Raw genomic sequence first — 26147 nt, 5'->3', positions numbered from 1 at the left:
TCTCACCAAGCACTGTCTACCGGTGCTCTGTAAGCAGGACAGAGCAAAAACTTGATGAGTGGGCTTGGTCTTGAAATACGTGTTTCAAAGTAGCAGGACAAAGAACCCCTGGAAAGACTGAGTGTGAAGGAAATCTATTTACTTCTCAAATGATAAATATTTAAACTATAAGAAAAAGTATCTTTTTCTTAAATTGTGCAAGCACACGTCATACTTCTGACTAGACCAGGGTAGCAAGAGTCTAAAGGGAAGCATCATTTTACTTACACACACTACTCCTGGTGAGCATTCTCAGAAGCTTCAGACACTGAAGTCTCACCTTAACTGATCTACAAAAGGTGTATTTGCTGTTTAAACTCACACCGTTAGGGAATGCATGTTCCGTGCAATACACAAGAGGGATAACAGTGACCAGTTTGCACCACCCCCACCCCGCAGCCTTCCTGCACGCAGCAGTTTCTTCACAGCAGCAGAGCACTGATTTTTCTTACACCAAACAGTAGCTGACACAGTTCTCAAGCCAACAGTCAGTTTCAGCTTTGTTTATTGAAACAGAAAAGGATACAAAATTATGAAAGATGTATAAAGCACTGAAAAACAATATAAAACAATTTTAGTTCAGAAATAAGCATACTCTAGATGAGCTTCAAGATCATTTCCGTATAGGAGTAGGAAGTTTTGCATGCATACAAATTGGAATCTAATCCTCTTGTTTCAGGTAATAACGGTAATTGATAAGACTGATGAACAGACTCATGACTTTTCACTCCAATGCTAATTCCACTTAATTACAAAGTTTGACTTAAGTTTGAGGAAGTTCTTGCCCTTAGCTCAGTTCTACTCCAAAATGGAGGCCAATCTCAGATCCTTTCAGTAGATTCAGAGGCTGCGAGCGCCACTTCTGTGTGGCTGAGAGGATCCCTGCAATCATCCTAAGTCAATCAGGAGGGCCATGTCTCTGGCCAGGCAGCATTCAAGGTAAGTCTTATTTTCAACAGTCCACGGAATCTCCCAGAAGTGACTTCCAGGGGGAATCATGGTGTTCTCATGGACGGGAGAAAATCTTTCCCTAAACATAAAGGGCTGGAGATTCTGCTTTGAAACAGCAAGAGACGGGCTTAGTCTCCGGATGGGTAGAGAGCTGAAGCCTCTGCCCTTATTTCTTCAGGAATCAATGAAGGGGAAAAAGAGGGCTGCCATAGTTCTGAGCAGCAGAAACATCAGAAATGCAGGCACTAAGCTGAAGCCTATCTCAGGGACTGAATTTCTTGTTGAAGGGATAAGCTATATCAGACTTGGCTGAGGCTGCAGGAGTGATGGACAGCAGGATGCTAACTGTGCCTCCCAATAGGCTGAAATGGTTGCTGGCGGGGGGCATGGAACGAGTTTTGACAGGAGTCCTTCTGCTTTGGGTGCAGGAAGCTGCTCTTGGAAGAAGCCCCTCTCCAGGACTGGTGGCCTTTCGCCAGGCGTAGGGGGAATGTCTGTCTTTAGGAAGACTAAAGGTCTTCTGGCTGCTCTTCAACATCAGGTTAAAAAACACCCCCTTGTGCCAGATGTGAGCGGGGTTCCCCCTTCCCTCAGAAGTGCTGAAGCCCTCCCACAGCCCTGACGCTTGCAGACAGGACCTGCCCAGCTCTGCGCAACCCGGTCTTTTGGCAAAGATGCGGCTCTAACAGGTCTGGCTGTGGGCAAAGGACATGGAGCTCTGGCTAATTTGCTCCCACTGTATTGGACCATTCTGGGTTTTTTTAAAGGTCTTAAAATGCTACTCCTAGGGTGTCTTTAATATTGCAGGAGCTGATTGCCTGGACACCAGAGAAGGAAGCAGACTGAACAGATTTACCATTCAGCCAGACTGGGGTTATCTCCTTTTGTAACAGAAAAATACAAGAGGGAGACTGAACAGTTCCCCTGAAGGTGGGATTCACCTCATAATAAAGGTAATATTACATGCTTTAGCTCTAATACAAGGCAGAGAGCACTTAGAGCCCAAGAAACTGTAAGGTCGTATTTGATTAAAAAGAAAAGACCTGCCTCCCTACTCCCTCTTTTTAAAGAGACAAATAAAATCATTCCTAAGACTACCAAAAAAAGGGTGTTGTTTTAAAGGTGAAATTTTAAATGAAGACATTAAAGAGAAAAAGCAGACTTTGCTACAGTAGGTAGAAAAGTAGCTTAAGGCTGAACTACTGCAGTCGGTGAGAACAGCAAAAGAGTTCTAACTTATATCGGAAAGCAATCAAGAACAACTAATGAGCATCATGCCCTTCATGGAGTAACATAAGTGCAGGGCACAGCCTGGACAGAGGTTGAGAGAGATTGGGCTTTTTGAATTCTGCAAAGTAGGAAACCTTTTTTTCTTCAATATCTCAAAGTAGGCAGCAAAACATTGGAAGAAACAAACACAATCCTCAACATATATAAAATACCTATTCTGAGATGCATGTTTCCAATGTACATAGAGTCACAGAGATGCTGTTTTATAAAAATAACATAATTCAAAATGCTTCATAATTTCGCCCCAGCCCATCATTGTTTCTGGTTCAATTCCTGCATTCGCAATCCAGAATCAATTACACAAGCTTTTGGTTTTAACACATTAACCAAATACTTGGGTCTGGCGCATCCTTCTGCAGACAGGATATCCAGTGTAGAAGAGCCATTAACCTGCCTTAAAAAGCATCGTTCTGCGTCATTCCTAATTCACAGCGTATGTTTGCTCCCATTCAATTCCGACGTGAGAATAGCAGTACAGGAACCCAAGAACAGTCAGTGTTGCCCATGGCCAGCCTATAAATAGAAAGACAGACAATCCTAGTCATAATAATTAATGACTGCTTCAAGTAGAAATACTCTTGGGATGACCAACTTACGATGCTTCTAATTAATTTTATTAGCAATTCAGTCTCATAAGTAAGTAGAGCCAACCCACAAAATTTGAAAGGGAAAATCTGGATTGTTTGAGCTTCTGGGGGGCCTGACCCTCTGCAGCCCTTGTCTTTTCCATTTTCAAGGAAGTGGATCAGGTTTATTCCTGCTCTGCACCTCCAAAGGTGCTGAATTAAAAGGGTCTGCTTCAATCCTCTCCTTTGAGGTGGGTTGGTCTATCAAGCAGATCTCAGAATGAACCCTGACACTTTAGGCTGGCTACGGCGCTTCCTAGGTGCAAAGGCATGCATAGCCACGATGCAGGTTATTAAAAATCAGAATAAATCCAGTTACCTGTTCTGCCAAAAGAGGCTGGGGAAACCTCTGATTAAGGCTGTTTTGGATACCCTGCAGCTGGGTGTAAAATTGATGTATGTACTTTACAGCCCCCTAACAGCTAATGGGGTCAGGACACCATTGTGCCCGTGCAGAACAGACAGCCCTATTTGCCTGGTGTGTTCTTGCTAGTTTAACTAAAAAACCTGACTCCTCCAATATATAAAACTTTTGCTGGGAAAATGACATGTTTCATTATTATTTCAAATTCTTTTTAGTGAAAGCCACCACCTTTTCACTTGAACTTTTAACAGCTAAAAGCAGTAAGCAGGAAGTTACAAGCCAAAAGGTCTATTGCTTTCCAGTGGAGTTGTAGATCACTTGAAAAATCCTCATCTGTAGGTTTCTGAGTTGGGTAAATGATTTTGCTTTTCTTGATGCCTTTCCTAGCACCTCTGCTCCCCTTCTCCATCCTCCTCCTCTCCTTAGAATTTATGAAATTTAGAGTTTATAGGCTGAAAGCCCCAGCATTAGACCCTAATGTTCTTCAGTGTGTTTTGATTGTGGGAAGGGGGCAGGGAGGAAGGTGTTTGAAGGGTTTTTGGTGGATTTTTTTCATTGCTTTGTTGACATAAGAATTTTGGTTATGTTTACAACTGGTTTTCTGCATGCTGTCCTTGAACTACCATCAGCTGCTTCTAAAAGAAGGGCTTCCCCCTTGGGGAAAACTCTGGTCTGAAGGAACCTGATGGCAGAAATGAGATTCCCCACTAGCCTGGAGAACGGATGAGGAGAAGATATAACCTCTCTGCAACACAATGCACCAGGAAGGGCTCCTTCTAAAGGTATGCTTACAAGGTATTTTGTCCAGGCTCCAAGCCAGTTCCAGTCTGGAGGCTGGAATTAGTTGTGCTAATGTCCAGCTGAGCCTCAGCAGGGCTCGCTGCCTCGGGCTTGGTCCTGCACTTCTGGGGACTGCACGCGCTGGGACCCTTCCTCTGTGCTCCGAGAGCGCAGGCAGTGTAACACTTCATCCTGAACAGGTTCAGAAGAAGTTAATTTTTTTTCCCCTGTGAAAAGCTGTGTGTTTGCTTCATGAATCTCTAATTGTTCTGGCCTTGTTTTGTGGTGAAATAGTCTTGTAACCTGAATGATTTTCGTGGAGCCATTTACAAATATCAATCACTTGTCCTCACAACACCCTAAAGCAAAATTATACTTTTTGTTTAATTATTTGTTTCACAAAACAAAATTGCTGAGGTATTTCCAAAGGGATTTTTAACAATAAAATAGTCTCTTTTTTTCTTCAGTGAAATTAGGCTACTGTAGATTGGGTTTCACCTTTGATAGCAAGCTAAAGACCAGCTGTGCTTTGTCTCTCATAAAACTGCAAGCAAAAGTACGTCAACAGATGTAATAAAAAAATACCTCTTCTGGCAGCAGTATTGTGGTGGCTACTTTATACAGAGAGAGACAGAAAGTTAAAAAAGGACTGAGTGTAGAATTGTCTTTTTTTTTTTTAAAGGGAACTTTCGTAAATCTTGCTAGATACCTATTTTTAAATACTTTAAAACTCTGGCACACAGAAAATGTGCCAATGCATAAGAGATCTTGTCAGAATATGTAGGTATGCACTGGAAATCTTTCCTAGATGCCTTATATTTATGATAAGATTCCTTCATAATGCCCAAGACCTGGGTTCACGGGGCTCTAATCAGGCTTGTGGTAATCCTCCTGGAACATAGGGAGTCTCTCCTGTACAGTAACAGGTGTCAGGGGTTGCATTCAGCAGATTACCTCCTCCTGATCTAATTAAGATGAAGAAGAGGGGGGAAGACAAAGTGACCCACTATGGTCAAGAGAAAAGGGGAATTTTTTTAATTTAATCTTGCTACAGCTATTCTAGGAGGAGCTGCACAGATGCCAAAGCATTTCTTGCTGCATGAGTGGGAGGTAGCCAGCTCTGAGCAGGCGTGAAAGAGAGAGCACCTCTGCTTTGCTGGCCTTTTCTTGCCATACAGGAACCACGTGCATGGCTCCTGGGTGTGGGGAAATGCATGGGGTGCTTCCGCTGTAAGTGAGCGAAGCAAAGGCATCGTGTTCTGCTCCAACGCAATCCCAGATTAGCTCCAGTCCACTCAAGGCACGTTTGCACAAGTGCATCCATACCTGAGAAGCAGCCCAAGGGCAGCCTGAAGCAAGCAGGGGATCTTTAAACTGTTTTCACTCATCTCTTCCATTTTAGGATTGGCTATAAAAGAAACTTGTTGAAAAGACTGAAGAACTGGTCTCCAGAAGGTAATATTGTAGGGGAGGACACATGGAGCAATGCTAATCCAGCAAGGACGCAATTTCAAATGCTGCCTAGCATGTAAAGGACCTGTGTGTCATCCCTGCATGTGACCTCTATGATCCAGCAGCAGCATGAACTGCTCTCTTGCAAGATGAGTTCACAGGAGCCTTTCCCTTGCTTAAACAGTTTTTCCTTGTAAACCCAACCAATCAAACGGTACTGATGGTCTCGGATCCACAGTTCCATGGAACTCACTCTTTTTGTCCTGGGCCAGCAGTGTAAGGTACGTTCTTCCCTCGGGCCTTTTGCTGACTCTCATTCTGCTCCTACCCTCAAACACAATTCAAGGGGCTCTTCCTTTTGGTGCCTCCCCAGCTTTACCTTATCACCCTAAACCACTGCATCCTCACCTGCACTGTACCATTCTCCAAATTCTGCTTGGAAGCATACGTGCCTGCATTCTAGATCAGTATCTCTCTACAAAATCAATACATAAAATTTACTCTTAAAAACAACATTACCAGGGTCAAATCAAGTACTAAACTGTTAGGAAATGACTGAGTTAAGTTTGTCTATTCAAAAATAAGTCACATACCACCTTAAATCTTAAAATTTTTTGACTGTCTTCAATAATTTGATTTTAGGCTTGAAGGCCAAGTTTCGTGAGACTACTCAGATTTTCATAATTTTTTTTGTGGAAAGATTAATTAGTATTCATTAACATATGCTATTTGTAAATCCAAGAGCAAATTCATATGCTGTTTGCAAATCCAGTGACACTCATGAGCTTTACCTGCACAATTTTTTTTTAAGACAGCTGGACTTCCCTTGTAACAAAGGACTGCTGGGGGAGAAACATTAATGGCATTATGACCAAATTCTCTACTTATACAGGTATGCTGCCCCACAAAAATCAAACACAAACTCCTTTATGAAGAGGACTGAGAATTCTGTGGCAAGGTACCAGCAGCACTTTATCTGTCTGTCCCACAGCCTCTTCCCAAAGAAGTCTCCAGTCCCAACTAGGCAGGAGGCAGTGCTCTCTTGCACACAGCTGGTCTGCTGTCCAACAGTCTCACCAGTTTAAAACCACGTTTTGATATGTTATGTACTCAGCTTTCAGCATAATGTATAGGAGACTTGTTTAACACAAATTAAGAATTAACACAAACTAAGGCTGAGGTACTCAACAACTTTTTTGTCTCAGTCTTCACTGGCAACCTCTCTTCCCACACCTCTTGAATGGACTGCAAGATGGGGACAGGGGAGCCAAGTCCCTCCCACTGTAAAAGAAGATCCGGTTTGTGACCATCATGAGGAACATAAACATACACAAGCCCATGGGACCTGACAAGATGCGTCCCAGAGTCCTGAGGGAATTGGCCGATGTAGCTGCCAAGCTACTCTCCATGATATTTGAAAAGTCATGGCAGTCAGGTGAAGTCCCTGGTGACTGGAAAAAGGGAAAATTGTACCCACTTTTAAAAAGGGTAGAAAGGAGGACCCTGGGAACTACTGACAGCCTCACCTCTCCGCCTGGGAAGATCATGGAACAGATCCTGCTAGAAGCTATGCTAAAGTACATGGAGGACAGCCAGCATGGCTTCACCAAGAGCAAGTCCTGCCTGACCAACCTAGTGGCCTTCTATGATGAAGTGACTACATCAGTGGATGTAGCATGCCCAGCAGGTCGAGTGAGGTGATTCTCCCCTTCTACGCCACTCTCATGAGATCCCACCTGGGAGTACTGCATCCAGCTCTGGGTTCCTCAGCACGGGAAAGACATGGAGCTGATGGAGCGAGTCCAGAGGAGGGCCACGAAAATGATCACAGATCTGGAGCACCTCTCCTATGAGGACAGACTGAGACAGTTGGGGTTGTTCAGCCTGGAGAAGAGAAGGCTCCAGGGAGACCTTACTGTGGCTTTCCAGTACCTAAAGGGGGCTTACAAGAAAGATGAGGACAGACTTTCTAGTAAGAGCCTGTTGCAATAAGACAAGGAGTAATGGTTTTAAACTAAAACAGGGTAGATTTAGACTAAATATAAGGAAGAAATTTTCTATAATGAGAGTGGTGAAACACTGGAACAGGTTGCCCAGAGAGGTGGTAGATGCCCCATCCCTGGAAACATTCAAGGTCAGGTTGGACGGGGCTCTGGGCAACCTGATCCAGTTGAAAACGTCCCTGCTCATTGCAGGGAGGTTGGACTAGATGACCTTTAAATGTCCCTTCCAACCCAAACTATTCTATGATTCTAACTGCAACAGGAACAGCTTTAGGAGTTAGTCCTTCCTTTGAACTTCCTATCTCCTCTTCAAGAACATTTCTGGATACTTTGCAAACATCTAGAAAAGGTCATGTTTCTGGCATACTCTGGATTTTTAAGGGTGTGGGGTAAAACTAAGTAACAGTCTGGATCACAGCTCTTAAAAGACCAGTTACATCCTCATCACCTCAGTTCAAATCATCTCAGCCAACATTTAATCATGTATCCATAAGGATGTTCTTTCAAATTTCCTAGTCGCCTACAGTAATGAAAAAGAACCACATCAGCAATGTTTTGGGCATACCCAGGTTTCACATTATTATCAAAACACGAGGGAACAGCCCTTTGTTCCCTCCAACCTGTGAGATGTAAGAGAAAGGGACTGTAGTTGCATTTTCCAAAACTTGTCTTAGGAGCTCTGGGACCTTAATGCTATTTTCAGATGTGACTTGTCCGCACAGTCCTCAGAAGTTGTCAAGTACAGAGTAGTTATTAAATCAATAGAAGTCAGAAAAAGTCATCTCTTTGAAAAGCTTGACTTCAGAAGCGTACATCTTACTCTGATTTGGAAGTACCTAAGTTGCCAGAAGACTTGGCACTCAGGAAAATTTATCCTTAACCAAAAGTTCACATGTGACAAGACACTGAAGCAACTCCCCTGTAGAGTGGAATTAAGGAGACACAACTGTGGGAAGGAGGAGGACCAGGCGCCAATTTGTCAAGCAGAATAAAAAGCCAAAGCAAACCAGCATTTGAGGCCAAGACACCTCTTACCTATAATTAACATCATCTTTACAAGATCACTATAAACTGCCATATTTTCAGGAAAAATAACATTCAAAACTAAAGATCAGTTGAAAGAAACCTATTGTCTAGCCCAACATCTGAAGCAGAGGATAAACTCTGGATATTTTAATTTTAGGTCTGTTCATCACTTCCAGGTGGACCCCTGCTGAGCGTTATAGCAGAGCATGTCCAACAGCATGTATTACAAACACTGTGCAGTCTGATATCCAATTACTCTTTAGGTATTTGGAAAAGGAAGCCCCATATATTTTCAGCTGTGCACATGTGGGACTGGATAACTCCAAAGCACGTCAGAGGTGATCTAACTGGTTTATACAAAATTGCTCCATGCGTTGTGCATCAAGTTTTGCAGCTGCTTTGTACTCCCAGACACGATACACACAGCCCTACTTAATGTTGGGTCTGGGTAGCAGTGCTGTAAGGCTCTGATAACAAGTGAATGTCGCAAACGTCCGTCTTGGCCAAGGACAGACCGTCTTGTGAGCCCATTCCCCTATTCCTGACACACGTAGACAAAAGACCATCTGTGTCCCGTGCGTGTGCGCCTGTGAAAGGCCATCACTCAGTCAACCCCGAAGCGGGGGGACAGTGAGACCCCCAAGACCCCCCACAACCCACCATATCATTTCTGGAACATTCCTGAGCACATACTGTGCCTGCTCAGTGATGACAGACCCCCACCTATGCAGAGCACTTTGGGTTATAAAAAGGGGAAATGCAAGTTTTCGGCGCGCGCCCACCACCTGAGGACTACAACTATGAGCAGAGAACATCACTGGATCCAAGGGTGGTGGTATCTTTCTCTCTCTCTCTTTCTTTCTCTCTTTTCCTCTCTATCACTCTCTTTGTCTCTAACTTCTTTTTTGGCACATTAGGATAATATTGTCACAAGTTTTGCTAAGCCATTACCTTTCGTAGTTCTGCTAAGTTTTAAGTATTGTTTTAACTTTTGCCAAGCCACTATCTTTTGTAGTTCTGCTGAGTTTTATTAAATCTGTGATTCGTTTGAACCTCTAGAGTAATTGTCATTACTCCTGATTACTGCGCAGAGAATTAAAAAGTTAACCTCACCCTAACCCACCGAGTGGGACGGGACAACTGCATTATGCAGTGTGTGCTCTATTTGCACAGCTGAACAGAAACCTAATGTTCATTGTACTACGTTTTCACGGATACTGTTCTTCCAAGAGTGTTTCAATGAAGGGCAAGATGGAAGGGACTTCCCTCTTTCTCCTGGAGTTCACACCTCTTATGAAGGTACTTAAGCAGAGTATGAAAGGAATTACAATTTTCAATTCTTGGTTTAAAAAGTTATTTCTAAAGGGATATTCTTGTCCTTATAATACACCCTTCAAAATACAGCATTCATATGATAAATAGCAAATCACCCTTTATAGAGAGGGGTTTCCTACAAACTCCTTAAAGTGCCTTTAGATGCTAATTCCTTACTACTGCCTCCCTTTACTCACTTATAACTAACCCAGACAGGAAGCTGGGTATTTTCAATGACCACGTGAAGAAAAAGAACCAAGCATAGCCTCATTTTCTGGTGCAAATAATTTTACCATTCATTAAATAAATCCAAACATTTAAGAAATCTCAATGAAACTGGAACCCGTAATAGTAAACAACTCCACTCCTAGGTGTAAACAAAACAAATCAGAAGCAATTATGGAAGTATTATTAGCCCTATTTGGAATTCAGTAAAGTTAGCTTTCATACTTTTATCTCTCTCTCCTTCCCTCTCTTCCTTCTTCAGTTTCTGATCAAATTCTGTCATTGCCTCAGATTGCTGGACTCAGCAAGCTCTGGAGTGGTTTGGTGGCTGGCAGCTTTGCCCTAAGCACTTCTGTGTTGCACCTCATCCTAAGAACAAAATTTAGAGATGGGAAGATGCAAGCAGAGCTGGTACGAAGCTGGGAAAAACTCTCATATATGTTGAATTATACCCTCTCTGTGATAAAGTAAACTTACTACAGTACCATGTAGGGCCAAAAAGCAAAAAATAAACATGTAAAATATTACATGAAGACATGTAATTCCCCTTTTGTGTGGCTGCAGCATATCTAAATTATTTGCTTCACTGTAGGTACAGCAACATATTAGATTGATAGAAAATTTATTAATGTACCTAAATCACCCAGCTGGACCCCATCCCAATCACATCTGCCCCATCTGCACTGATCTCTGTATGCTCTGCTTGAGCTGACCACATTTCGCAGTGATCTAAGCCTGATTTTAAGAATTTTTCTGCAGTTTATCCTCCCACTGCTCTGCAAGCTCTATACCACCTAGAGAATTTGACTAGAAATGCAGTTTTTCACCAGTCTGAATTTTCTTGAGCAGTGCTATTAAAGGACTTTTTTTCCTGTGTGCATCAAGTGCTGTACAAAAAGCTTTGGTCAGGGAAGCAGTCTTTTCATTATTTAAATTCTTCCTAATCTCCTGGTGTTGGTGATCAATTTTTTTCTGGTTTTTTTTTTTAATAATCCACATTTGAGGATAGGTCCTTAAAAGTACAAGTGTGTGCATTACTGTAGCTGCTCCTCTTAAAATCTAGCAGAATATTTAATACCTGAAATCTTAGCCTAAAGGCTAATTAAGTCTCCCAGTTTCTGGGTTTAAAATGTAAAATGAAGAGTCTACTAATTTGTATTATTCAAGTACTTAAATTCAGCTGTGGTGCTTTTCTAAATTAATGGCTAACTTAGGCATTACTGTCTGCGAACAGCCTGTATCCTTGCGTAGGAGCTTTTACTAATAAGCATTTTAATTTTGCATACTTCCAGTTCAGCTACTGATACATAAACTTCTGCTGCTAACAAACAAGCCTGGAAAAAATTGCTGCTGCAGAGAATTTCACTTCCACTTAACTAGCTTCTTGGCTATTGCATGGGAGCACTCAAACCAGGGATATCAAATCACCTCCAGTCGTTCATTCAGGATAACTGCAAGGATGGTGAGGTAAGATGCAGTACATAGAGGACAGTGCATTCAGTTGCAAAAGAATACATACGACAAGCAAAGCCCTAACCCAAACCGTGGCAGGGGTTTTTTGCTGCTACTTTCGGCCTCCACATTGCACACGCTGCAAAGGACAGACAATAAATTCTGACAGCAAACACAGAGCCCTAAGTCCCCATCCGGGCATCTACATCCTCCCAGCCCATGTACATCAGCACACAGATTCACAGGGTCTGTATATTGAAGATGCCACCTCATCCCATTATTAGCCCCCAGCAAACAGCTCCTGCATCTTTCCCCTCCATCCGCTGCGTAGCCTGGGAGCAGAGCAGCAGAGTGGCTCAGCCCAGGGGAACCAGCCTGGGAGACCTTACTTATTGCTATGGATTTCCAGGTGTTGAAGATACTTAAGCTTCAAGTGTGGGTAAGGTCCAAATATTCAGAGAAAGTATTACTGTATAATAGGAGGTATTTCAGAGGAAAACCAGGGAAATGCTGTAAGGATAACTCAAAAAGCTGTCCCATGCAGCATCTGGAAACAAGACTGAAAAGGACAAAATCCTTAGCTGCCAGGTCTAGTCCTGAACCTCAGCCAGGCACACTGGCAGTAACCGCAAAAGCTTCCGCTTCAGTAGACATGAAGTAGTTTCCAGTTAATGACATTAACAAATGTATAACATAGTAGTCTACTTATGTGAATTTTAAATTATACCATCCTGGAGAATGCTTACATCTGTGGCTTTCTGAGGAGTACTTATCACTTGAGAAAAACTGAAAATGGATAGAAAACAGTCCGAGACCATAATTTGCAATGCAGGATGACCACAATTCACCCAGATCAGCATTACCGAGAGCAGAAAGCCGTAGTCTCTTAGTGTTTTCATAATGCAAACAGGTTTTATTTAGCAGATAAAGGTCACAAAAGTTGTGGCTTTTCTTTGTTCTTACTGTGCATGGAACCACACTTTACCATACCTACAATAATTTTACTTTTATGCTTGATGGCACTGAAGAGAGTTGTGTGCTGACAAGGACTTCCTTAAACGACGAGAAATCAATTCAACCTATGTGAGGGCTAAGGATGCTGAACATACTTTTTCCTGTTAATTAGATAAGCTGCAAATAAACAATTTCATAGGTAGAGCTCAAAAGACAGGCCTATCCTATAGCTTTTATAAAGCACCCCTCGACACAATTCAATGATGAGGCCAAAACAATTTGCATTGCATTATGTACATGAAAGAAAAAAAACCTGCTGTGTTATTTACAAATGCTGGCAAATGCTCCATGGATGCAGGTATCCATACAGGGTATGCCTGCCTGCATGGATTCTCTGTTTTGTCTTTGGAGCCAGAACCTCATTTAATGCTACCTAACCATGACATTAGCAGCTCTCTGGATGCTCCACAATGTAGATCAGAAGCATTATTTCCCCTGTATGTATCACCTGATGTGAGCAGGATGATGCTGGTAACTTCGCTCTGTATTTCTTGTGTTTTTTTCTGGTATTATCTGACCATAATTCTACCTTAAGTATTTTTATTTTAAACATTGTATAAACCACAAAAGAATCACAGCAGTTATGCCTTCTGCTTCATGTTTTAAAATAAAGCTTCACCCTCTACTAGTTTTTCCAGCAGAGCTAGTCAGTGGAAAAAAGCCCGAGATTTTAGGGAGTAATCCTGGTCTCACGCGTATCAAGTTGACTCTGGAGTAATTCAGCTAAAATCAAAAGAATCATATTCGTGCTACTGCTGAATTTGAATTAACAGTAAAGACGACTGCTTAAAACTGCCTGGCAGAATCTTTCTGCCACAACTACTAATAGGAAAGGAAAACCAAACAAACAGCTTTAGTTTTCAGATGAAGGAGGAGTGAATCTGTAAATAAGAAGCAACCTTCCTTCTCCTCCCAGGTCTTTAGTTGAGAGCTACACACAGCTAATGTGAAATCAAAGCCCACAAAATATGAAATCTCCATGTTTGTTCATTTATTTTTAGAACAGAGAAAAAAGCTTTCAAAAGCACGATTGTAAATAAAGATGCATTTTCACCTGGAAGCAAGGCAAAAGAGCCACCTCTTCAAAGTATTATGCAAAGAAAAGATTTTAGAATAAGATATCAAGCTTGGCATGCATAAGCACTATCCATATCATTAAATGTCTACTCTGGTATTCCCAGCACAACCTCCTTAAATACAGTGTGAACAATTATGGAAAGATAACACTTGCAAAGATTTTAGGGCATTTTCCACTTGTAATTATTCATTGAGAGTATTATAGACATGAATCAAAACATCAGAGCCACGAGCCTCCTTTCGTTACCGCTGGAAGATGGAACAGGAGAACAAAGAACAAAGTCCCCAGAAGAACACGAATGTCCCGAAGGCAGAGCTGGGAACGCTGCTGCTGCCTGGCAGGATCCCGAGGTGAGCCTCTGCCCCTTACTGAGCAGAGAGACACCCACGTTATAGACAGAAAGACGTGCTGAGCAGAAGGGTGAATTAACTTCCCCTCTGCTAGCACTTGAATTTCAGAAGGATGTCTATATCAATCTCATTGGGGTTCTTGGATTTAGGTTTGTATGTCAGCCTTTTTGCATACTGCAAAACTCTTTCGCTAGCCTTTTAGTGCTAGGGAGCTCTTGAGAAATCAAGGCTATATACTCTCAAAAGCAGAGGATTTGAACTAGGAATTCAGACAGGTATCATCAATCACCAGCAAGCAAACATTTGGGTAAAAAGGTGAAGTACTATAATTTATTTCCCCAACCTAATTTCTGGCTAAGGTACCCTGAAATGGTCATGAATATAAGATGCTTAAATGACCGTAAAATAATTAATATTTAAATGTGAAGGATTAATTATTCACAGCCCCCTTCCTACCTACAACACACTTTTTAATCTACAATTTTCCTTTGTCATCCTCAAAACCACTTGTGGTCCCAGACCACTGCAGCAATTCTATGGGGCTTTCTTGTCCCTTCCCAGTGTTAAGAATAAGAAAAAAAGCAGACAGCATCACAAATTTAACAACTATTTACAACCAGCTACGCTAGCAATAAACAAACTGTAACTTCTTATCACAGAGCTCTTGTACCTGAAATGCTCTCTGTAGTGAAAATTATATTACCTGTTACAGCTTAATGCAGTGAGATAAGGGCTGAGAGCACATCAGTAATTTACAGGAACGCTGCGTTCGGGATAATTGCTATATCAGTGTAAAGCTAGCACTACAAGTGAGGCCACTGAACCAAGTTCTCACTTAACAGAAATCCAAACACCTTGAGGAATGGAAGTGCATAGATAAGGTAACCAGGCAATCTTGCAAATCACTTACTGAGCCGTAGCAATTGATTCAGGACTAAGGCATTTTTAATGCTGCTGGTCTCAGGTTATATGAAGTTACACCCCTTCCGCTTGTGTCTTGTTTTCACGGCGTCACCAAAGGGCAAAGAAAAGGGTTTTTCTTTGGAGGTAAGGCAGGCAGCCCTGGACAGGCAGTGGTGCCTGAAGGTAGCAAATCAGGCAACAGAAAACATTGGCAACAATCAATCTCCATCACACCGGTGGCATATACCATGAAATGTAATTGTTGCATGCAAGTTATCTGGAGGAAAAGGCCATACAGGATCGACCTTGGTTGACCAGGTTTTGGTAAAACAATTGTTTCACTTCTCACCTGTGCAAGCTACTCTAACCCTGCTGCAGCCCATATAATCATAGCAACTAAAAAGAAAAATTATCAGTAAAATAGTTCAATTACCGATAGTTTGTGGGTAAGATTAAATTCATTTCAATTTGGCGGGGAAAAAAGAGTCTCTGTTAGTCCACCATCAAGACCATTTGAAACAAAGGAAAAAAACTAACTTGAAATTACTTGAAAGTATCAATATTTAATTGACTTCAAGGTCAAAATTAGACAATTCGCTTGTATAGTCTCAGAAAACACATTCTGGATTTCAAGAGTGCATCTATTGAGTTTGAGGAGGAAATACCTTATTCCCTGCTTTCTATGTGAATCGGAAGCGTGCTCTTTGCGACACAGAACCCAGAGAGCACCTGAATGCAGGGCTACCTATGTGAGCTGGGTAAGCCTGGAGCTCATCTGAAGCAAAAGCTAGCAAACCTTTTATCACCTACATTGGAAAACATAGACTAGAAATACCAAGGCAGCTACATCAACACACAAAACCTGCCAGCATTGCCAAGTGCAGGGAGCTTGTTTCCTGAGCCCCACTCTGCTTTCCTGGGATCTGGTCTCAGGCCAGTAAGCAGCCACCCAAGGGGAGGAATTTTGATCAGCACAAATCTGAGTTACCTACCTGTGTGGTAACCGAGATCAAAACAATTCTGTCAGCCCGAACCCCTTTCATCTGTACGCTGCTGCAACACTTCTTTGCCTAGTAGCTGGCTCAAAGGAATGCACATGGAAAGACTTAAATGTTGTTATAAGAGGCTGGCAGCTCTCCTTGCTTTCCTGTTTTCAGAAAGCTCCCTCAACAGATGCTGAATGGGCTCACTCACAATGTTCCTTTCAGGTACGATGGCTGCACTGGCGTAGGAAAGCATATAGAGGAACAAGCCTGTGCCTGCAAAGAAGATTTTCTTAAAAAAATCCCCCTTTTTTTTTAATATTATTAGCAGCATATTCCCTTTTCTAGAAGAAAAAAACCAAACAAACCATCACAACCACCACCTCCTTTACATTATATCAAACTATAACCAAGTAAATCAGTATTACTATGCCTTGCCAGAAAGTTACTGCCTATATTTAAATTGTCTTATTTAACAAGGTGCAGCTTAGTGTAATGACACACAGTCTTTCCATGTGCTTCCCTCGCCCACTAAAATTAGCAAGGAGCATCATCTGATGCATGGCTGTTATACCCTCTGTCCCACCTGTGCTCTGCTATTCAATGGAGTCAAAGTAGCGCTGCAAACCTTTAGCAAGACTGCTGATAGCGCTAATACACACATCTTGCTCAAAACCAACACGCGCATACACCTCTCCAGAGGAAACTAGTGACCCATTTATATACATCAACTCTGCAGCGTTCAACTAGCTTCTTGTCTCCTTGCCCAGGTGTGCAATGAAGTGACACTGCAGCGATCCACAGCCTTGACGGCGTTTGCTATTGATGTAAAGCAGGAACAGATTACATAATCAGAACCAGAACTCTATAAAAGTATCTTGTTTACGTATATACCATACGCGCGCTGCACCTGCTCGCTACTTGGCTTCCCAGCTCCACCTCAGCCCTGCCTCATCACCGCCACCTTGCCTGGCCCTGGCCGGCCCCTCGGCTGAGTCTGGTCGATGCCGGCGGACTGTGCCTGCCCCTTGCTGAGGGATGCTGGCAAAGGCAGTGTCCTGCCGGCCTCGCGGCCTCCCTGCTCCCCCTTCCTGCTGGAGCAGCCTCAATGGCAGAGACTCGGCTTCGTGGGATTTCTCATAGTGCTAATTTCACATCCCATGGGAGAGAAATATAATGAGAACTGGCTATGAAGCAGTCATTTCCATTTATAAATGGGATAGCACAAAAGAAGAAATGAGAACAAATTTCCATATGTACAGTCCCTGCTAAACAATCATCTCTGCAAACCTCTCCACAGCGTGCGTGGTGCACGCTGCCTTCTTTATGGGATCAGCCGTGCAACCAGAATAATTAATTGATCTAGGCACCATCACATCAGCTCAGAGGATCCAATATAACAGAGCTGGATCTGATTTATTTCAAAGATCACAGTTCACGTGCAATGGCTTGGCCACACAGATTAGTCATATTAAATATAATTTGGGGCTAATTAACGAATGCCGCATCTCAAGCAGGCCCAGACCGTGATCAAACATGTTTGTTTACAATCCCTACTTGTCAAAAAACCCACTTTCTCATATCCCCATTTTTGAACTAAAACACCGAGGTGGAGAAGTAGCCCGCCTGAGGAAGAAAGCGCCGTGGCTACAGAGGGCTGGCCGGGCACAGGCGAAGCCGGCGTTGAAGCAGGATGGAGCAGTGGGCTCGCAGAGCAGCACAAAGCCCGGCCATGTGGCACGCAGTGCCTTGGCGCGGGATGGAGCCTGCGCTGGGAAGAACAAGACGTGAGGAACAGCTCTACAGGTGATAGATCAAAGGTCCTGTTTCTCTGTTAGCGTCATTCCTCATGTCACCATTATGGTCAATGAATGACCCAATGGTAATTGGGCTATGCAGCTAATAATTTTTAGGATGGCATAAGAAATGTGAAAATGGTATATTTTAAAACCTGAGGTGAACAAAATATGTTATTAGATCTGATCCACTTAGATGGGTGTGGTAAGATGGCAGAAGGAAAGCTGCCCATGGAAAACAGTCTACCAAGAAAGGTAGCTGTGATTTTGTTGGGGATGCAGTAAAAATGCAAATGGGGTTAATTGGGAGTGGCTTTACTTTAGTTTGGATTGCCAAAGCTAGAGGTTGGCAACCCTTGGTTTGTTGGTGAAAGCATAGTGCCAAATGAAGATGTCAGGGTATCCATGATTTACACTGGTTAGCTGGAGAAGATCCAAAAGATTGCCAGTTTTGGGGTGGAGAGACAGGGAATATGGCTTACCTTGCTGAAATAGGCTATTTTTCTTCTGAAGGCAGTATTACTCCAGATCTTGACAAGGAGATTAATGCCAATTTTTTTTGGCAATGATTAAGATACCTAATAGAGAGTTTAGAGGGTTCATCATCTTCCCTTCCCCTTTATTTTCAGTTGGATCTTCTAATGGTTCTACATGAATTATTACTAAAAATCAATGCCTCATGCTGAACTATGGATTCTGGATGAAATGGAAGAGCTTCTCAAAAATTGATGCATGGTCACTGAATGCAGCTGATTTCTGCACAGGAAAGTAGACATTTAAAGAGAAAAGTATCCATTTATTTTATTGGTTTTTTACTCTATTTGGAAATCTTAAATGCACAATCTGGTTGTCCAGCCACCGTATATCACCTTACTTATTTCTTTCAAAAAATCTTTTGAATGGATACTGGCACACCGAGTACAGATTTTCCAAGTTCCACTTTTGGATCAAATTTTCTGACACAAGTGTTAGCATCCTTCATGTCTGCTCACACTGTATTTATCGTATGGGCCAAAGCTGCTCAGACGACCCTCTATTTCCACTTTGAAGAATTATTTTGCAGTGGGATTTGTCTCAGTGTTCACTTTACTGCAGAACTGCAAGATAATTATGGCTAAAAGACCTTCCTCTATCCTTTAGTGTTTCAGTGAGTACTGGACTCAAGTGAAGAGCTCAGCTGCAGTCAAAGTTTGTCATAACAAAGAAGCCCAATTAAGTAAGAGAAATTTACCATTTGGCAGAATCCTTTGACCCTTCATAAAAGGAAAAGTCAAACACAATACTTAATTTTTTGATCAGAAACTCTGCTTAAGTCTTTGACTTGCATCCTTGATGACCTTTAAATTGCATTTGAATACATTTCAATTACCAAGGCAGGAAAATTACCCTGGCAGATGGACCAAGGTCATTACCAATTTACTAACATCTCTACCTTCCCTTATGCTGAAGACCCTGTATCTTCTATGACTTTAGAATAATAAAGTAATTTTTATTCTTCAGAGAGTGATGTAGCTTAATTTGTTTTAAATCCTAATCCAAACTGCAACAGATGTTATGATTGTTGGGTGGAATACTTGAGAGGCTGTGGCATGTCTCCATTTCGATTTGCTATCAGAGGCCTCAGAGCACAATAAATAAAATTACAGAGAAGGAGAGAAGCAAAAGAGTGACTCAAATACATTGGCATCACTCTAGACAAAGACTCTGAAAAAATAAATATTGAAGGGTTAAAGTGAGCAAGTCAATCTTCAGTAAGAAGGAAGAAATGTCAGAGGTAGACTGACAACTGAACTAGGGAAACAGTTACACAGAAAAGATGGGAAACAAGGGTGAACCTCACAGATTTGAAAAAATTAACTCTTCTCTAAAAAAGAAATCATAAGAGGCTTCCTCAACTCCTTACTATTTATCTAACAGTCCAGTTAGAAAACAGGTAAAGAATGGGTACTATACACTACATTAGACAACAAATGGTCTTAATCAAGTCTGTTATGAGAGAGTAAACCATTCAAGTTCTCTTGTTAAACAATACTTGTTTTTTAGAAAAGAAGATGGGACAAAAGATTCAATAATAATATATTTTTTTCAAATCTTAGATGGTTATTTTTAGTCTTACAAGTAAAAACAAACAAAGCTCGTATGTCAATATAAACTTCCCCCACTGCTTATGAGTGAGCCTCAGCAGGGACACTAGCTAGCTCAACTTGCTTTGTGCCTTTGGCACATACGCGCATCCTATACATGCAGAACAGATACCAAAGGTCATTTGGCAAAAGACACCCCCAAAAATGATCAATTTGTAAATTGGAGTGACTACTAACTAGGATGGCCTTCACCTGGTAAAAACGGGTCCAGTCTTTCGAGCCTTCTTTCAGAGCTAATTATGCCAATTTTGTTTCAGACTGAAAACTTAAGTTAGTCTACAGTGAAGAGTTGTAGGCTTCGTACAGCTTGACCAGCAGCTTAATTATAGCTGTAATCTTACTAACGTGGAAAAATTTTTTTGTCTTCCCTCTTGGAGATATAAGTGGACTTAATCTTGTATCTCAATCAAGCTTAGCAGAACATTAAATACAAGTGCTGTCAGAAGCCAACTTCTTTAATGAAGGCAGCAGTACATAAAGCTGAATTGAATTATTAATGAAATTACTCCTGCAGAACCCACATGATGGTAGAAACACTCTGTAAAAAGTGTTGCATAAATGTTAACATTTTCTAACAAAATAACCACTATCTTTGATTAATGTAGATCTAATCAAGCTATACATGAATTTTGAATCATCTATAAATTGTCATGGAAGTAATTTATGTCATCTTTCAAAACCAGTACAAATTTGGCAAAGTACTACATGTAATACAGGGTCTTGATGTAATTAACTGCAGTGACAAAATTGCTCATAAAGCGTGTGTCCTTGGCTAAGCGCAGCACTGCCATGGTCTCAGTTTCAAGAGAACTGATGGGTCAGCACTTACCATTGTAACAGAAGTACACGAAGGTTACTGTAGGCAGGTCTTTACAGTTGTTTTATATACTACCATGCCTGCACTGAAATGAAATCATAGATGTTTTATGTAACACCATAGATAATGTGAAGATATAGAAAGTGCAAAGTGTAAGCAGGACAAAAAAACCTCCCAACCACCCTTATTTTTTCACAATCACGTTGAAGACTCAGCATTTTGAGATGTGACATCTGGGTATGTGGTGAGTTTCTTGTTTGTTTTTTTACTTTGTTAGTGGCCATGCTCACAGTAGCACCTGCATACCATGTTGTAGCAACAATACCTATTGCATTCGCTGGGCTAATAATTATATTGGACCAGATTTCCAAAGGGAAACATGCTCGGCCCTGGGAAGCTTCTGCTGGAGGCTCACCCTGGAGCTGCCCCCGATGCTGGGCTCAGCTCTCTGCCTCCTTTGGAAGCTGCTCCATAGCTTAGTTAGAGAGTCACTACATAAAATCCCCAGGATTTTCTGTATCCTGGTGGCTTGCACACTCCTCTGTAGAATGGAAGAGAGAGGTGCCCTCCCTGCCCCACAGACTACATTTTGTTTCTATCCGGTAATGATTTAAAGTAAATCAGACTTTCCAGTATGGCCCAACTGGCAGAAACTAAAGCAAACGCATCCTACAGATGCTTCCATTTTCTCTCTAGCATTCCCGAGGAGGCATCAAAGGCCCAGACCATGCAGAGAACATCTCATTGCTTCACTTTACCTGGGCAGTGGGCAGTAAAGGTGAGGGCAGATTTTCAGAGGAAGAAAAAAACCCGCAAAAAAGACAAGAGCATCATAAAGGACCCCTAACCTATGCGTGACAGACACATACACTAGGACAGACAATCCTGGAGGGAAAAAGTTGAGCAAGTTTGTCCAACATGTTGCCAGTGCAACAAAGGTTTTACTGCAATAAACACAGGTGCTATTTAATTTTTTTTCAATAAATGGCATCAAGATGTAAAATTTGCATCTTGTCAAACAGGTTAGCTCATACAGTGATGTGCATAGAGCTCCATGACAGCGTCACCATCAGCCAACACCAGGCTCATTGGAAGAGATGCCTTAGGAACAAGAGAATGATCTTGCTGCTACTAGGAGAGGCCTTTACCCCTGGCTGCTGTGATTTGTAAAATCCCCTGTCTGGGATTTTACTGTTCAGCAGAAAGCAGCAAGATGATATCAAATGCCCTAGCAAAGCTATGTGTCCCTTACAACTAAATTGCACACATCAGGTAACACTATAATAAGGTTCAATTCCTGTTCAACCTAATTTTGCTGGTAGACGTTACAAGAGTATTCCTGCCATTACATGCTGTTTAAATCCAGGGAAGAATGTTACTGAACAGGTACGAAGTATGGATTTATGTGAGATGTCTTACTGGTACAGCCTGTGGATATTCCTATATTACAAAGGTGCCCTCTGCATAGGTAAAGCCCCAAGCATGTGAATTGAGAATACAGAACCAAGCATCAGCTGGACCGAAATCCCTTTGTGGTTTTTCCCTCTTTGAAAAGCGGTCCTCCAAGAAATCCCAGACTAACTCTCGACATTCTGTAGGAAGTCATTAGTCCTTGAGAAATTTGGCATCTCAAAGTTACTCTGCATCCCTCAGGGCTAACCTCTCCTAAATGCAGTGGACCAGAGCTCAATTACTGTGACGCTCACTCTAACTAGAGCTAGCCTCTGTCCCTTACACCAAGAGGGAGTCATTAGTAATTTTCCTCCAGGAAGCACACAGTTCATTATACACTGCTGTCAAGTATAAAATAGCTTTTGGCTCCCTTAGATTTTTTTGTTTTGTTTTGCAGCATGACACAGAATAAAAGGCAATGTGCATTGAACTGTTTATGCGATAAAAGGCATGACTGCCACTACACAAGTTGAAGCAGCTCAATAGCTGAAAACAGCCGCTTCCTGCAGAGAATTGATGTGACAAAACTTGGAATCATTTTTGGAGTCAGGCAATAGATCTCCAGCCCAATACAGAGCAGGAAGTGTATTGAACGCAGGCTGTGTAAAATTCAGCATGCAGCTTACCCCAAATTAGCTTTTTGTGAGACGGCCTTGCTGCTTGGAGAAGATTTCTTAAGAACAACACTTTGATGGTGTTTTCTAAGGCTATGAAAGTGTATCTGAAAGAAACAAAGACTGACTACAGTAAATATAAGGTTTAATCTATCTGCGACAAGCTCCTACTAAAATTTTCATATGACATAAAAAGGCTCAGAGTTAAATACCACAGTCTTTGTAGATAATTGGTTTACCTGAGAAAAGAAGATACGGGCATTTAAATTCGGTGCTGACAAATTCAGTGGGAATTTTGCCACCAACCTGAACGGAAATAGGACCGCTTGCCAGGGTGTAATGCTCTTTGTTGTATGGTGGCCTCTAATCCAAGCAACTCAGGCAGAATTTAAAAGCACTCAATAATTTGGGGGACTTGGCTTGAAAGCAGCTGAAATATTGATGCCTACCTCACACTAGAAATAGACCATTTGCTTGTGACAGTTATTGGGGAACTTGACATCTATGAATACATGACAGGATTTTCTCTCAAAATCCCCTTCCAAACCTCAAGCCATCCCCCACACCTTCCCACCTGAGAAAAGGAGTACATTAAATATTTTAATAAATAGCAACACTTGAGTATTAAAATGATGTATCTCTCTAGTAAAATAGTTGGAGTAGAGCACAGGAAAATGAACAGAACTTATTTAGTCCAGTAAAAAAAAAAAAAAAGCAAAATTTTCTGCAAAAGGAAACTTAACAAATAACTACCAGACTCTCTTGTAAAGTGTTAGATTTCTACCCTAGCTTTCATGAAAAGCATTTAGAAAACAGAAGGTAGCACTTGCATCTGCTCTGAATCTGTAAATTTCACTTGAACAAACTTAGCTATGATTCCTCCATCTATCAACTTTTTCTCTGCAGCATTTGGTTACCTTGCTGCTACCAGCTTATTTACCTGCATGATCATTCTGTGCATGGAAACTGTCCCACCTTTTCATCATCCCTGCTCTCCTTCTCCCAAACCTGTCAAGCTCTGCTATATGCTTTCTCATACAGGGGAAGGCTGCAGGGACTGCAGAGCTCAGCAGTAGCCTGAATATAAATACCAGAGGGTTTCACAATCGCCTGCACGTGAATACTGTGGTGTGTAAAAGAAGTCCCATCCAGGACTGATAAACATGGCAGGGTCAAGCAGAAGGAAAAAGTCCAAATAAAGTAACAAGCTGTAAAAGGAACCAGTTGTGGCAAGGATAGGAACAAATGCAGGTGGAACTGTCTATAGAGCAGATACCACAAGAGGAACAGCTGTCTGACAAGCAGGACCACGTAGCAAAGCTCTCATGTCAGAATCAATGCAAAAGATTGGTGTAAAATGAGAGCGGGGAGAGCAGAAGGGCGAATGCTACTTTCCATATTGTGCAGACAGAAGTCTGCTATGCTGACTCAGAGCTATGCAATAAATCCATATATGCTTGAGACTTAGGCTTATGACTGGTAAACGCTTATATGTGATGCGTTTATGAACTTGAATATGGTAGGCTCAAGCACTGCAGAAACCCAAACTAGAACCAGATGAGTCTCCAAGCCAGATGCTACTTTTGGAGTCTTTTGCATCTACTTCCAAATCAAGTCATAGACCAGTTTGCATCTGTCAACATGTGGGTACAGCACAGCCTTGTACCATGGGGAAATGGCGTTCCCAAGAATGGACATCACTCACATTTGGCTTTTCCTGCTGCTGAGCTGATGTCTTCATCAGACTGCCACTGAGATAATGCCAAGCTCTTTCCTGGATGGTAAGTCGGCTCAGAAATACAAAGCTTGGATTTTGTTCCCTCCCTCTCCTCTGTCAACATACAGTTAACATGTAAGTGAACTGTAGTTAACATTTAAGTGAACCAAATTTCATCTGCCATTTTAGTGCTATGGCACTGAAGCCTCATAAGATCCTTCTGCACCTATTCATGCTTGCCTCATGTCTTTTTTTTACCATTAATACTGAGTATCATCAGCAAAGTTGACCACCTAGTACAGGATGTGAGCAGGCAAGTAATACGTGCCTCCCAGGCACCTGGCAAAGATTTCTCCTTCCCCAGAAGCAGAGAGAGAACAGGACAAAGTCAGAGTCTTGTTTCCTCTAGTGTCCAGTTCAGCTCCTGGGAAAGCCCAGCAGCACCTGCTCTGGGCTGCATCTCTGCCTAGACCAGAGCGCACAACCAGCAAGCACTAACAAGCAAGACAGAAGGATGCAAAGAAGCCACAGCATACACCAATGTTAAGGCTCTGTCCTGCAGTACTGACACAGTTTCAGATCAGACTCCATAAATAAGTTAACACTTACGTATCAAAAAAAGCACAACTGCCCTCATTAACTTGAGCAGGAATTTCTGAGTAAGAAAAGAGCTACTGGTCAACTCCCATATGACAAAAGGCCAAATCCTGACAGAGGCAGTTGTTCTTCACCTCTGGGGCACAAGCCTAAGTCCTCCCCATACTTCCCTCTTCCTTTTCCTCATCTCCAACCAAACGCCAACTCTTGCCTCAAGCCTTTGAAAGAAAACTGTCCACTTGGTTGTATATGCTTCAGCTCCACATCTGGAGATGCCTGAAGTGTTTTGGCTGAGTCGAGTCTTCTAGGAATTGGCCTGAGGGAAAGTAGAAATAAAACCTAAAAACCCCAAAAAGCAAATAAAGAATTAATGGTCTTGTAGTGAGAAATCTGAGGTGCTTCTAACCCTATTTGTAATACATCAATTTGATTTCTTTCAGGATTCATATAATGCAGAAATGTTAATATTAGTCTTCAGTCTTCTAACTTCACTGTTAGAAAAAACCCAAAAGTACGTAGTCTTATTTTAGCATGAGTAAGTGCTGAGGGTGCAGATGTACAGAAATATTTATGTAGATACTTAAAGATATTCTTCCAAATACATTCTGCCTCTTATTTCTTATTCAGTACCTGTTTTTAACTAGTAGGTGGGAAAACTGCTCATAGTTATCTTCCAGGTCATCCTGCGGGAGTAGATTTGAAAGCCACAGAGTTTCTAAAAGGTGTGGTAACATTTTTCATACGGCTGTCCCAGGATGCCTAAGCAGAACTCACTGAGGCAGTGAGATGCGCTAGAAGTAAGCCTCACTTCTTGACTTTGCTGGCCAGTTAGGCATCAACTCACCTGTACATGGGGTTTTGCCTCAGTGAGTATTTTTCAGGCATTTGAGGTACTTTTGATTTGGAAAAAAATAACAAAAATAATTCTCCAAGCAGCAAAACCTGCAGCCTGTTTGAAATTTTCTTTATAGCTTGTATCGGTCACTAATTAGGACTAGCCAGCTTTGAAAAACCAACCACACACACAATATTGTGAACCCAGCCTTCCCTTCATTGTGTTCACAAAACACACAACTCTGCTAAAAACAACAGAGCGCCACAGATTTAATTCTCCAATATGCTCTTGGAATTTCCATTAAGACTTCCCCCGCCCCCCGATC

General features: G+C 41.9%; 1 protein-coding gene across 2 annotated transcripts in view; it reads right to left on the bottom strand.

Annotated features, from left to right (window-relative positions):
* Positions 1-538: 538 nt before the first annotated feature.
* The window catches only part of HHAT (hedgehog acyltransferase), a 160624-nt gene continuing 135015 nt past the window's right edge, over positions 539-26147 (bottom strand). For both annotated transcript variants that reach the window (XM_054822034.1, XM_054822036.1), the window contains exon 12: positions 539-2793. In XM_054822034.1, the coding sequence (XP_054678009.1) occupies positions 2702-2793 (92 nt within the window). In that variant the 3' untranslated portion in view covers positions 539-2701. The remainder of the gene's footprint in view (positions 2794-26147) is intronic.

The sequence above is a fragment of the Grus americana genome, chromosome 3 (assembly GCF_028858705.1).
Source record: "Grus americana isolate bGruAme1 chromosome 3, bGruAme1.mat, whole genome shotgun sequence".
Lineage (NCBI taxonomy): Eukaryota > Metazoa > Chordata > Aves > Gruiformes > Gruidae > Grus > Grus americana.
This window is presented reverse-complemented; position numbering and strand designations above follow the sequence as displayed.